The 14,039-nt window shown below is 41.9% G+C and overlaps 1 protein-coding gene across 10 annotated transcripts in view; it reads right to left on the reverse strand.

Moving 5' to 3' along the window:
- Positions 1-14,039, reverse strand: part of LOC117271634 (supervillin-like) — a 55,272-nt gene that overhangs the window by 18,246 nt on the left and 22,987 nt on the right. For 5 of the 10 annotated variants that reach the window (XM_033649942.2, XM_033649934.2, XM_033649933.2 and 2 more), the window contains 8 exons: positions 13,737-13,832; positions 11,848-12,139; positions 10,641-10,706; positions 8,360-9,092; positions 5,589-6,114; positions 2,566-2,698; positions 1,519-1,575; positions 101-178 (listed from right to left, as the gene is read on the reverse strand). In XM_033649942.2, the coding sequence (XP_033505833.2) occupies positions 101-178; positions 1,519-1,575; positions 2,566-2,698; positions 5,589-6,114; positions 8,360-9,092; positions 10,641-10,706; positions 11,848-12,139; positions 13,737-13,832 (1,981 nt within the window). The remainder of the gene's footprint in view (positions 1-100; positions 179-1,518; positions 1,576-2,565; positions 2,699-5,588; positions 6,115-8,359; positions 9,093-10,640; positions 10,707-11,847; positions 12,140-13,736; positions 13,833-14,039) is intronic. The other 5 variants (XM_033649940.2, XM_033649936.2, XM_033649935.2 and 2 more) reach the window with 5 other exon arrangements.

The raw sequence follows: 14,039 nt of genomic DNA on the forward strand, positions 1-14,039 counted from the left end.
CACCCGAAGCGCCCGTCACACCAGTAGCTGCAAACCAAGCAGAAAAGATAAGACTCCAGTACATGCAGCGCATTCGAGCGTGCCAGGTGCATGTCCTTACCTGACTATGATGGTCAATATACTGACACTTTTGGCCAAGGGAGATAGTAGGAGAAAAGGTGGAAGAGAAGACAGGTTCCTGAGGATGTAGAGGTGGATGGAAAAGTGAAAGACAGGAAAGCAAAGGAGGAGATGGAAGGAAAAATGATGATCATGCAGGTGACGGAGGTAAAGGAGGGAGGTAAAGAAGAGAAGGCCAGAAACTGGGAATGCAACAAGACTGTTAAACTACTCACTGTTCTTCAGCTTCCAGACCTAGTCTGAAAGTATTTAAACAACAAGGATTTGTGCTTTTTATATGTACCTTTTTATAAATATTTCTATCTTTTTTTCACTTACTTTACGCACAAAATAGTTAACTGTTGCTCAGCTTTGTTGTAGCTGTATGTCTATTTCATGAAGTGCACCATGAAAAATGTGTTAAATTCATTAAACCAGATTCATTCAAACCAAATTTAAATGTTTTTGGAACATTCATGCACAATGTAAATATCAATTTGTTGACTTCAAGAAATTAAAACAGCCTTTCAAAAGTAAAACTGATTGCTTGTGAATCTAAAGGCCACGCTTCCTCAAATAAAAAATGCACTTAAAATCATTAAAGGCCATTGGATAAAATGGATTTTTTTACTGTTAGTAACAAAGAAGCAAACTGTAAAAGCCTTTTTCCCTCTGGTGTTTGTAAGTTGAGCCAGAACAGCTTGCCTCAGGCACAGAAAGTCACAACTTAAATTAGTGGGGCAGTGAAAACAAGGCTCAAAGCTTAAAGGTGCATTAAGTAATGGTTACTCTCAAAATGTTATTTATACATTTAATCTGTGGTCCACAATCTTCTTGGCTTGTGACTGTTTTAGACAATGATTTTTTTACCCTCTCAGACTGTTTAATTTGAATAATCTTTTAAGTCCTTAAGAGCTAAATTGATGCAGTATTTTACAGAAAAATAGCAACAATAAATTCCCTAAAAAGTTCATCATAGTATGAAGCAAAAAGGTATAGTTTTTTCCTAGTCTTTGCTAGAAAAGTACTCATGTTGTTGGCCCTGGACACAAAAATGTCTGAAGAAAGTACAATTTACATCATTGGACAACAGTTTTAATTAAACAGGCAAAACAATCTGCATTTCCACTTTTTTTTTTTTTTAAATTCATCATTTTGAATCATTTTGATTACTTAATGCCACTTTAAGACAGAATTAGAAGAAGAAAAAGCTCAGAAAAGTTCCAGCGTCAGCAGCTTTCCATCCACCATCCTACTGTGTCAGAAGCATTACAGACTGCAAGTAAAGAATAGCACCCATAGACCCACAAAAAAGAGAAGCAATCACACAAAGTCCACACAAAGCTGTGATTGGACAATGCATGCCCCACACCAAGCTGATTGGTTTAGCATTGGTGTGCGGCCCACACCGTGTCTTACCCACAGCTGTTCAGACACAGACACAGCGGAGTAGTCTTGAACGACCACCCCTTCCTCCTAAGGGGTTAAACACAGGGGAAGTTCTCGGTCAGAGGGAGAGAAAGGGGGGAGGAGAGGGAGGGCATTGTTGCTGTAATGGATTTAGGGGGAGACTGCCTGGAGGATTACCATCCAGGGTTTAAGCAGGCAGTTTCGCCCAACAGAATACTAATGTGAAGTAGATGAACTGCAGGAAAAAGTGTAAATCCTGAAATTAGAGGTTTTTTGATCTTATAAATTTAATTCTAGCTCCTTTATAAACCAATAGAGATGCATATAAATAAGAGATTCTTCAACCATTCCCTTCTGTCAAATAAGATTTTGAAGTCATTATTGAAACTTAGCCTTGAGCTTACCCAAATCTAATCTTGTTAAAAAAGAGGAAGAGAATCTATTCCCCAATCCCCCCGACTGCTAATTCTACAGGAGCAGACTGTCCCATATGCTTCCTGGTTTACAGCCTATGGGTGCTGGATGCTGCACTGATCTGGACCACTGGGCTCAAACAACAGATGGACTGAAGGAGGAAATGAAAAGAGCACTTAGCTAAAGAAGAGGGGGGACAGGGGCTGGCATGGTAACCATGAAGGATGGGGGATGAAATGTGGTCCTTGTGTTTACTCTGGCTACTCTGGTGAAGCTGTTCAACCATTATGACCCAGAAGAGTAACTTTTTTTTTTTTTTAAGAAATGTGTGCATTTATTAAACTCAGGGCTCAAAAATGATCAACATAAGCTCCCACTAAGATAACAACACAGTAATAGGCCAATATTAGGGAGTGAAATGAAGAACGTTTTAACTATTTTTGGCCACCATTCCTACTGGTTATGGTAGAATATACCCAGCTGTGTTGCAGAGATTTCAGGAATCTCTACAAAACACAGCTTTGCAATGGCATGCATTAGAGCACAGCAACACCAGACAGCACCTCTTTAAAATGTTAATACATGCAATATAATATGATCTGAGTTATTCATTATTAACGCAGGTGTGCAGATCAGACTGACCTTCTTCTCGCAGGTCTGCTCTGTTTCCCATAGCTGAGCCTGCTGCTCGGTGGACGCCACCTTAACCACCTCCTGTTTCTTGTTGATCCTGTTCCTCCAGTCCTCCTCACCACTCTTCTTCAGCAGTGCCACTCTGACACAAAAAAAAAAGTAAATCTTAATGAGAACGGTAGGCAATTATGCTAACTTATAACCAACCCTAATTAGATTTAATAGCCTCAATTATACTTCAACTACCCAGACTCACTGATGGGTCAGTCATTACAAACAACACTCTGTCTTTTACATTCTGTTTGAAACTTTCAAAAGATACAAAATGTAGGATTGAATTTGAGGGACATGTGTATATCATAATGGATAATGCATCTAGAATATATTTAATGTGATGAAACAGTGCAGCCATAAAAAAAACATGTGAACATCATAAAGCTGGTATGGACTTCACTGTGTAATCCTTGACAAGTCTGTAGTTGTGTATAATTTACTGTAGAGTCACCTAGCTCATAATTTCTGATAAATTAAACTAAAATTAGAAATAGCTTGTCCAACCTTAAAGCTACCTAAGAAAAAATGGTAGAAGAAATGGTAGAATGCTACGCAACTGTAGCAACAAAACACCTGTATCATAGTGCTGTCAGATTAGCCAAACACATACATCTAGAATTAAACCAAAATATTCCTAAGAACATGAGACAAAACAGTATACATAACAGGAGCTCAATGACATCATAAATAAAAAAGATACTGACTAAGAAGGTTCAAAATTGGAACAGCTGCAGTCAAAACTATTTTCAGATCTTTTAGCTTATTAATTAAAATACCAAAAGTAACAGGCAGAGTCAGGATAGACAGTGATGTACTTAAAAGGACACTTTGCCAATGTTCAACCAGGTCTGTGTCACTGCGGTGGGAGAATGTGTGCAGATGCAGTGTTAATCCACCCCCATGCTGCCAGCTTCCAGAGCTCCGTGTCTTTCAATGAGCAAAAATATGGTGAATGATGTAAAACGCATAATTTCGGTTGGTGGACGGGCAGGGAGCTCTAGGAGCTTGCATTAACCCCCTTCATCTACACACACTCCCCACACCGCAGTGACACAGACAAACATGGTTAAAAAAACCTGCAAAATATCCCTTTAACAGTGAATCTTAACCCTGTGTCAAACAAGCTGCGTTTTGGTGTCCTGGGTTGGACCTCTTTAATTAGTAACTTGTATTCTGACAGGACAAACTTTCTTCAACATTACCATGGGAGGTAACTGTAGGGTCTGACAGTTATTGTGATCAAATATAATTAAATAAAGGGAACAAAAACTGTTCTGCTTTTCCATTATTTTCAAAACCAGGTCAGAGATTTCTGCTCTGCAACCATAAATGTGACTGTTAAAAAAAAGGCCCCTAAAGCACTGATGACGGATGGCTGAGGGGTAAGAGAAAGTATGTCATCATCTCCGCTGCTCGAGTGTGGACAGGGCAGAAATGAGGGCATTAGGAGGAATCTGTGAAATCTCTGAGGATTTCTCCTCCAGTCCACACAGCTCTATGCTGGCTGGGAGGAGGAACACAATGTTGCTAAAAATGAATTTCTCTCACCTCCAAAAATGTAATAGGGTGGAAAAAACCTACATACTGCAAGGACGGGGAGAAAGTGACTTCTGCCTGATTCTGTCAAACGCTGCAAATTTATGAGGCGCTGCCTCAGTGTATGATCTCTGCTGACATCTCAGTTTTCACCTTGTAAAGGGGCTGAGCTCTGACTGGGTCCTGGATTTGTGAATGGAATCAAGGTTAATTTGTGCCTACAGCTTTGCTAAGCATTAGGTTTTAAGGAGCACTTTATTACCATGCCTTTATTTTTCTCAACAGGCTACTGGAAGCCCTGTTATTTGACAATTTGCAGCAGACTGGGAAAGCAAAATGAAAGTAATGTGTTTTTTCAATCAAGGAAAAAGTTGCTCCCCTTACCACTGATCACATGTTGTAACCACGATGCACGTGGGAAGTATACTCATTGACGGATTAATGTCTTGTTTCTCTCTCTGTTTATATCTTGCATATTGTGCACAACTGCTGAACATCAGTGCAAAGTTGTGCCTCTAACCTTCTTTTGGCACCTTGTCCATTTCTACATTGACAATGTTTTGCCAGCAAAGTGTGGGGGTAACTGTCAAACATAATTGTTCTCCACACCCCATTAGCATGCCCAGTGGAAGATACATAGGCAAGGGGTCTCCCATCAGCCTGTTTGCAGGTCCATATGCTTATTCACAAATAATTTAAGATTAGTTTTAGTCTTAATCTGTTTCTCTCTCTCTGTTTATCCTCCCAACACACATACTGTATAAGCGCGAGCCTTGATAGACGTTATGAGAAAAGAAAACACAGACAAGAAAATGAACAAGCATAAAATGAAGGTGAAACAGAAAGACCTTCCAGGAACACTGAAAAAGTGTCCACACAGATTTCACGTACTGCTGAATACTGAAAAGTGCTGAAAAGCTTCGATGATGGACTGGCTACCTTAAAGTAAAATGATCTACTGTCGTTAAATATCAGTATATTGTTGTTGGGGGCACATATAACAAGGAGAGAGAAAGAAAAATGCAATATAATCAGACTGTGACACATTCAGAGTAAATTCTACATAAAAACAGTCTACTATCGCCATTAAAGCTACAACATTATTATTCAGCTTCTTTTGCCAAATGATCCCGTTTCTGATGTTCTGAGGTGCAGGTACTGGTTTGCAGTCCAGACATTGGGGCGGTGGGAAGAAATGCTATCACAATCCACAGCAGCATTACCCTGTCCAAATTTGGTCAATCACCCAGTAAGATAAAATCACACCAAATAAATGGGCCCTGTGTTGCAAGGCACAGTGTCAGAAAAGTGTGCTGCAATCAGGGTTTTTGGCGGTGAGTGTCAGCCCCTGGCATCTCAGCCAGTTGGGCTCCCTAACCTGACGAATAATGTGCTTTTAACAACCACAATCCATCAGTTTCAAACTCTCTGCTGTCACTCACCTCTCCTTGATGGACATCTGTTTGGCGGACATGCCGTCAGACAGTCGGTCTCCAGAGTCTGTGGGGGACAGCAGATCTCCAGAATGGACACTGTGCCTGCCGATGTCCTCGCTGGGGTCTAAGGGCAGGGACTGGGACTTGACTAATGTCTGGGGAAAGGACTGGGGTTTGGGTGGTGTCTGTGGAGGCACCTGAGGTTTGGGCTGAGGCTGGGGGGCTGTCTGTGGGTACGGCTTAGGGAGAGGCTGGACGAATCCCTGAGGTTTGGGCTGGGTTTGTGGAGACTGAGTGAAAGGTTTGGGGTAGGTTGGTGGGGGCTGAGAGGGCTGGGAATACGGCTGAAGATGGATGTCGACCGAAGGTTTTGGGGGTGTTGGAGGAGGCTGCTGTGTGAAGGGTTTAGGGAGAGTTTGAGGAGCCTGGATGGTGGTTTGCTTCTGCGGCTGGCTGCTTGTAACGTGAGACACTGTCCTGGATGACACTTTAGCTATCAGGGGCCTCAATGGCGCAGGATGATCTGGCAAATCTGAAAGAAAAGTACACAGTGTATAATCATGTAGTTACAATGTCTCAACTTCAACTGGTCAAAATGACCCACTTGTTATCAAAGATGTGGCACCTACAGCACTATTAGTATGTTCTTTTCCTCTTTCTTTTAATGTTATAATCAAGAATGAATGAAGCGACTGATAATTGTTTTTCATATATTATATTGTACAGCAACAAAACAAAAAATTGCCAAAGCTGAAACTGACTCTAGTGGACATAACAGTACTGCCTTTTTTCCAAGTATATAGTAAATTCTTCAATTGATTTCCTAACAAGCAAACATTGTTTTTTATATATTTCAGTGGCTCTGCACTCTCACACAGTTATTTTAACTGATTCAAACTCTTACTACTTTAAGACTGGGCACTATTGAGTGGAATACTTGCAAGTTATCCCACCCTAAAAGGTACAACAAAACTAAAAGGCGGGTCGCAGAATGTCGATAAAGAACAGTTTGTACACTCACAAAGTCCTGAAAAGAAGATCGGCCAAAGTAAAAAGCCCTGTGTGGGTGCAACATGGATATCATTAAATAGTTTGCATGGATGCCTCAAAATTTAAGATTTATTTATTTATTATCATTAGACAGTAATAGTGGAGAGATGAAAGGAAATTAAGGAGAGAGAGATGGAACAAAGGTACTAGGAATGTAGCTGTTCGTGGTCTGTGTCTTAGCCCCTGAGCCACAGGGGCACCTCCAAAATTTCAGAGTTAGATGTAGGGTTGAACAATTTTTAAAATGTCTATTGCGATTATTTTGACTGATACTGCGATTGCAATATGATTTGCATAAGTAGAGGGATTTATCATTTTCACATTATCATTCTCATTTTCATTGACAAACATATAAAAATGAATATGGTGTGACTTCAGTAGGGATCTGTAATTAACAAAGATGTTATCTTGAGTCCATGAGGCCAGGACATCTCTGGTGTAGGTCAATATTTAATATAAAATGCTATTTTGACACATATTATGCCCTTAACAAATATGGTTCCTTCTGCAGTTTTAAGATTGCAGGAGGCTATATTTTGATTACAATAAAATTTGGGTTACTTCTTCAGCCCTAGTTGGATGCACTCACTACATCCATTTTTACTCATTTTCTGATCAGCATAAATCCCCTGTGTAACCACTACTCATCCCTGAAACACATGAAGCTGATGTTGTAGAGAGGAAATGTGCTATGTATCATGCCAATTCTGCTGTGTACAGTATGCTGGTGACATTCTGGGGACTCATCTCACATTTGGGGACAAAACACTGGTTCCCACAAGGAAACTACTTCAACTTATCTTTTCTTCAGTTAAGGTCAGTGTTAGGGTCAGTGTTAGGCATCAAGTGTTAAGCCTGCAGGGAATTAGACTAAGTCAATGCAAGTTCCTCTAGCCTCATAATACTATAGTCTAATAGACTATACTTGAGTGAAGATCTGCCCATGCAGGACTAAATAAGAGAACAGCCTGCAGACAAGGCATCCATTGTGTCCTTCCTGTCCTCTACCTGCTTCATGTAAGTGCCGACCAATTGTTCTGCACTCTCTCACTGAGTGCTTTCATCTCGCTGTGTACTGTTTGTGTGCATGCATGGGAAAAAGACCACCCCTGGACACATTCTGCATTAGCACATAAAACAGGTCAGGCCTATTATACTGTAGGATGTGCAAGGCTAACCCACAGGCGTTAATATGGTGCATGGGGACCACAGCCCCTTTATAGGCCATGGCAGTGAGCACACACAGTTCGATTTCAAAATCTCTGCTGTCTGTTAGCTGACAAACAGCATGTCAGGAAAGGTCTTCCTCTTTCTAGACAAAGGGAGCTACGAGGCAAATGCATGGAAAAATATGCTAATTAGATGCAGCCTCAGACGTCTCTCTCTCTCTCTCTCTCTCTCTCTCTCTTCTTCACACACTCTCTCGCTCTCTGTATCAGCCAAATCAAATACCCCCAGCTGGGACAAGTGTGTGTGCAGCCGGCAGAAAGCAATCATGCGTGGGAGCATGCTGCATAAGACAATGAGGATAATGAGAACAGCCCCTTCCCTGGACATTGCTTCCTCTATTTTTGTCACTACCTGTCTTTTTTTCTTTATGTCCCCTCCGTTTTCATCTCTCTTCCCACGTCCCTCCTTTCGCCCTCAGCTACTCGCATCTCTTTATTGCTCTTTCCCCCACTCCTCTCAATCTCTTCTCTGTGTGATTTGTCAGAGAAGCCTCCTACCTGAGATGCCTGGCTGGCTCCGGCCGCTGCTCCTCTCCTGCTCCTGTGTGGAGGAGCTGTGAGCTGCCTCTCTCAGGTACCCTCCTCTTCCTCTTCCTCCTCCCTCTGCTTTCTCCCTGCTCTCCTGGGAGTGCCCGTCTGCAGCTGTCCAGCTGGGCAGAGGCTCTGACTCGCCCCTCCACAAAGAGGGTTCGGCAGACTGCTGAGGCTGGGGATGCTGCTGCTGCCTGCCGTCCCGGTCCCTGTCGGGGGAGTGCAGCTTTCCCTCAATGCTGCCGTCTTGGATCTCTTCTCTGGCTCCTCCCTGCTGTCTCCCCCTAACCTCCTCCTCCTGACGCTCTCTCCAGCCCTCCTCCACTGCCTCCCCCTGCTGTCTGTGACCAACAGAGGAGGTGGGACCAAGAGGAGCCCCCAGTCTGTCTCGGCTCTCAGGGAGGAGAGGGGAGGAGTTGAGCTCAGGCTCAGGGTGGCCAGGGTCCCCACTCTGGGTCATGGAGAAATACCTCAACGCCCTCTCCTGGTGGCTGGTTGTGGTGCTGGAAGCCTGTTGTTGGGCAGGGATGTAGGGGACGGCGGTGGACTTCCCTGGACGGAGACCGTCATCATCGCCGACGCCGCTGCTGCCTGGCGTGATGGTTACTGTGGTGACAGAGGCTTGGGAGGTGACGGCTGCCACAGAGCGGATCAGCGAGGCAGACAGGGGCTCCAGTTTGATCTCACCTCCGTTTCTCAGCTGCGGAAACAGCAGGAATCATGTCAGAAATTTGGGGCAGATAAAATGACAACAGGAGAGCTAAAAAGGTTGATATGGAGATGGGATGGGTTAAATGTGGTTGGCGCAGGTAAATTAGAGATTAATGGAGGTGTGTGTTGCTGTTACAGAAGCTATTTGGTGATGAACAGATGGATGGATAAAAGAATAAAGTAGGATGACAAATAGGATTAGAGGTGGGAAAGAAACAGATGGATGAAAGAGGGAAAGGCAGCGGCAATCAAAGCAAATTAGGGAAAACATTTGAGTAGTTCAGGTTTGCCCGTGAAGCCACAGCTGTATAGCAACTCTGTCATTCACAAAATGGCAGCAGGAAGCACAAACGGAACCATTAAGACAAACAGACAAAATATTTACCTTCACAGGTATCATCTGACATTCATAAGCTTCTAAGCTATGTCATTAATAAACTATTTTGTCTGGATCTGGTCTGGTGGCATTTATTTATGTTAATATTTGCTTGTTAAACAACTTATCATTTGATTTATAAAATGCATGGAATAATCAGTGGTGTTCTTAAAGGGAAATTCCAGTATATTTCAACCTGACTTAATATCATAAATGTGGCCAGTGTGACTCTATGGGTCACACTGGCCATGGATCAGGACTGTCTAGATGAAGACAGTGAATAAAAAACCTTAACATCTATAATTGATGAACCCCTGAGCGATGAACGCTAGTTACAAAATCACACCAAAAATACCATTGCGCTGATAATGTGACAATAAATATGACTTTTGGTGCTTTCAGAAAATATTTAATAAAAATGATTGATGTGATGCTAGAAGCCTGTAATGTCTTGATGATGGCAGAGCAGATTGAGGCATTTTTTTGCACATTTAACTCAGCTAGAGAGATCAAATACATTCAGGGAATCATATCACTTGCCTGTAATACAGCCTTAAAGGCCAGAAAACACAACACTAAAGCTGTATCACGATTAAGATAAATATAGCGTGTTGTATATCAAAATGTGCCCCGTCTCTTCTTCCAACAGCTCCAGTAGAGATGCTTAAACTCTACACTAGACTACTGCCAATTAATTTTGGTTGCAATACAAGGTCTCTGTATTGACCCTCACACATTCCTGCACACAGCCAGATCCATCCACACACTTATTCCCCAGATAAGCTGATTTTTTTTTTTTGCTAGTTTATTCAGGTTGGGAGGAAGCATGGATAAACTAGCATGCAGTATTTGCAGTCAAATAATCCCATGCTTGTTATGCAATAAACAAGCATATCATAGAAGCTGCTTACATCCAAAAATGAGGAGACATGGAAAACAAACAAGGTACCTTAAACGTTCACATTAATTCCTCATAACAAAGCAACATCTACCACTGAGGCATATCAAACTTCAAAGTACACACTGGACTGCATTTATGGACATCATCAAACTCAGCTCAGTTACTGTAAGCAAGACAAGACAACACTGGTCACTAGCGGGACCAATCAGGACAGTCAATAGACATCAATCAGAAGCTCTGTACAGGCAGTCGGGTCTTACATGTTCTCCCTGATTGGCCTCTAAGTCACCGTTACACACCGCAGAGGTTACCGGCGGCTCAGCTTCCTGTGTAGACATCAGTGATTGACTATTGAGAATACAACATGTTTGGGTTTCAGCGCCTTCAGGGAAGCTGAGGAAAGAATCTGAATTCTTATCCTATTTTTGCATTGTAGTTCCTCTGTGAAGAATATATCTGTGTCAGGTGGTGACACATCGGGCAATGTTTTGGCAACATGGATGGAAGAGTATTCCACCAACAACATCATCATCAGCAACAAAGTGAGATTAAAGGTCACAGATATATTCCTTGATGCAGATGATCCTTCATAATTAAACAAACAACACTCTGCTGCACACTGACAGACAAAATGGTTCCCCATATGCAGTATTTCTGAGCTTCCACGTGTGAATTGTTGGTTATTTGTGACATCTAGAGGCGACTGGATTAAAAACTAAAAGCAGAATAAACTCTGTGACCTCTGTTCATTTTGTAGTATCTGAGAGTCATCCAGCTGCACAGAGAATCATGTAATTCAGCAATCACGCACCACAGGAAACTGGTGCACTGCAAAACACCCACTGTAGTGTAAGTGACCTGGAAGTGAATCGTCTGTTGCTTCAGGCCTGTTCACCATGAAAAGATCTTACATTCAAATAATCTTCAGAAGCAGTGTTCTCTATTTCATTTAATTCACAATGTGTTCTGCACATCTGTTCTATTGTGCTACTCACAAATGTCACAAATTCCTGCTTTCACTTTTGTTGGTATGCTATTGTGCTAACTTGACGTTGGTGTCTGTACCTCTGACATTTGGCCTGCACAAAAGTGTTTTTGTGAATGTTTCCTCGTTACTTCATTCATTACTCATTCATTTTTCTTTTGTGGGGGCAATTAGGATGGATGCCATCAAGGTGGATGAGTGGGTTTGGGATGAGAAAGCAGGGAAAAAGTTAATCTATTTTAACGGTGTGGGCTGAAATCTACTGAATTAGTTTATTCTAGAAGCTGCAATCATCATTGCTGAATGTTGTTAGTTTTGTGCTGAGAAGTGTAGAAGGAATAAATTAGAAGAAGTAAGACCCTCCTTGATCTTGAGAATTTTCCTGATTTATAGTTCACATTTTATCTCTGAAAAAGAAACTGTTGTTGTAAGAGATGCAGAGTTTTCTTTAAAGAAAAAAACGTGCATGTAGTAAAACCTACCTGCTCCACCTCTCCTTGGGTAATGGGTTGAGTCTGGAACCGGGCGTTGGCCCTGCGCTGGCGGGTGTCTCCGCGGGCCCCCTCTGCGGTCTTGCCTGTAGGCTGAGCGAGGCGGTTGAAGAGGGCCATCTTCTCAGCCAAGGTGAGGGTGGACAGGTCCGGCTCATCAGACATAAGCTCCTGGCCATCTCCCTCCACCCCAGCACTGAGAGCTTGAGCTGGTTTCTGGTGTTCCTGGGTCTCTTTCTCCTGATCCTGGACTGCTGAGCTTGGCTGAGAGGAGGCCTGGATGCTGAGGAGAGACAAGGGGATATCTGGGTATGAGGGACGGGCATAAGTCTTCTAATAACCATTTGATTTCAAATGAAAGCTCAACTTCTGGACTAAGAAGTGTGTATGTCTTATATAAAAATGACATTTTCAGTGTTACTGGTGCTAAAAAAATCTTGTCTGGTTATTAAACATGCATTACCATCAGGATCAGTGCACAGATTACAGAAATTTAAGATTTTTAGTATTTTAAGATTTAATATATTAGAGACATAATTCTAATACCGGATATGATGTCTAAAATTAAACAAGAGAAAAGATATGAGGTGCTATTTTTATGTCAAGAATAAAACACCACATCCAGTTGCCATTGACTCAGTATCTATAGATATCCTGTGACATGGAAGAATAAAGGATGATTGCATTTCAGTTTTAAATGCTATAACTGCAGCCTATCTCTATTCAAACAAAACACCTAAGTAATTGTGTTTTTACCTAACTTGTATTCATGAGAGATCAAAAATGAATGTGTTCCTTTCCTTTGCTAAGTATCAAAAAAACTGAGCATACAAGCAGCAAATACCAGCTAGTAGGTAAATAACTGTGACCACTGTATCAGATTACAAGCACAGCAAAATAGAGACATAAGTAGATCAGCACACATATGCCAGATAATCATATAATGCACTCAGATGTTTGCAGGGGTTATGGCGATCTCGCGGCGGTGTGCTAAGTTAAACCAGGGTTGGTAAACAAACTGCAGGACACGTGAACCGAGACATGCGGAGAGCTTTAACTGGCTCAACCTCTGACCTTTCCATGAGATATGTAACCTTTTTCTTCACTGACATTAGTGACCTGCATGGGAGAGACACTGTGAGAGGGAATGCTCGGAAACTGGGCATGGAAAGTACTGAATGAATTATTGTGTAAACACCGACTTCCTTCCCCTATAAGGTGCACAGCTAAGAAGCAGCACATGAGGGGGGCAGAAATAACAAGGTAAGATCAGCTGGATGAACAGATCAGCACTGCCGCCAGGAGAGGGAGATAGAGAGTAAAATGTCTCTGTGGCACATTCACATGGTTCAGTACAAACGACAGATGAAGTTAATGGGATGACACAGGCACACTTGTGTCATAAACTGGCTCGGGCACAAAATCTCACTTCCTTTGTAGTAGAGTTATAATGTATAAATGTGTGGCTGTCTTTATTGCTTAATTGCAATGACATCTCTGGGATAATAGCAATAAATCCACTTATTAAAATACTTTGATTTGTTAAGAGTCATAGTTTAAGACATCTCTTTCTGAATCTTTTATCCTTTCACATTTTTTTTTGAATGAAGAGAAATGTACATTTTTGTTAAATTTCTACTGCAACCGATCCATGGTAATTTCTAAACCCATGGTGTTCAATTGAACTAAGATCTTGAAAATAATTAAAACCCAGATGGTTTTCATGCAATAGAGGCATTCTGTTTGTTAAAGTAAAACACAACCACATATCCTACAGAGGTACAACGTGCATAGATACACTTTTTTCACATAAGAAAACAACACATGCACACACATCGGATAGAGAGCACATAAAAGTTAGCAACCCAGCCCAGCTGTACCTGATGCTGGCCACACTGGTGCTGACTACAGTGGGACTGGGGACCCGAGTTACATTAGTGTGGACTCCAGGAGGTTGTGATGATGTGGCAGGATCACTTTAGAGTGAATAAAAGGAGGTATAGATGGAAAAATTGAGATACAGATAATGCAAGGCAAAGAAAAATATAGTCACTAAAAAGCGGGGAGAGGAGAAGTTAACAAGTCAAGAAAGAGGTGACAGGGGTGTCGGAGACAGAAGGAAAGGATAGGAGATGAGCTGAAAATCACTGACAAGCACAGGTAAAAGAAAAACGTAAAAATAA

This window comes from Epinephelus lanceolatus, chromosome 12, assembly GCF_041903045.1.
Source record: "Epinephelus lanceolatus isolate andai-2023 chromosome 12, ASM4190304v1, whole genome shotgun sequence".
NCBI classification, from domain to species: Eukaryota; Metazoa; Chordata; class Actinopteri; order Perciformes; family Serranidae; genus Epinephelus; species Epinephelus lanceolatus.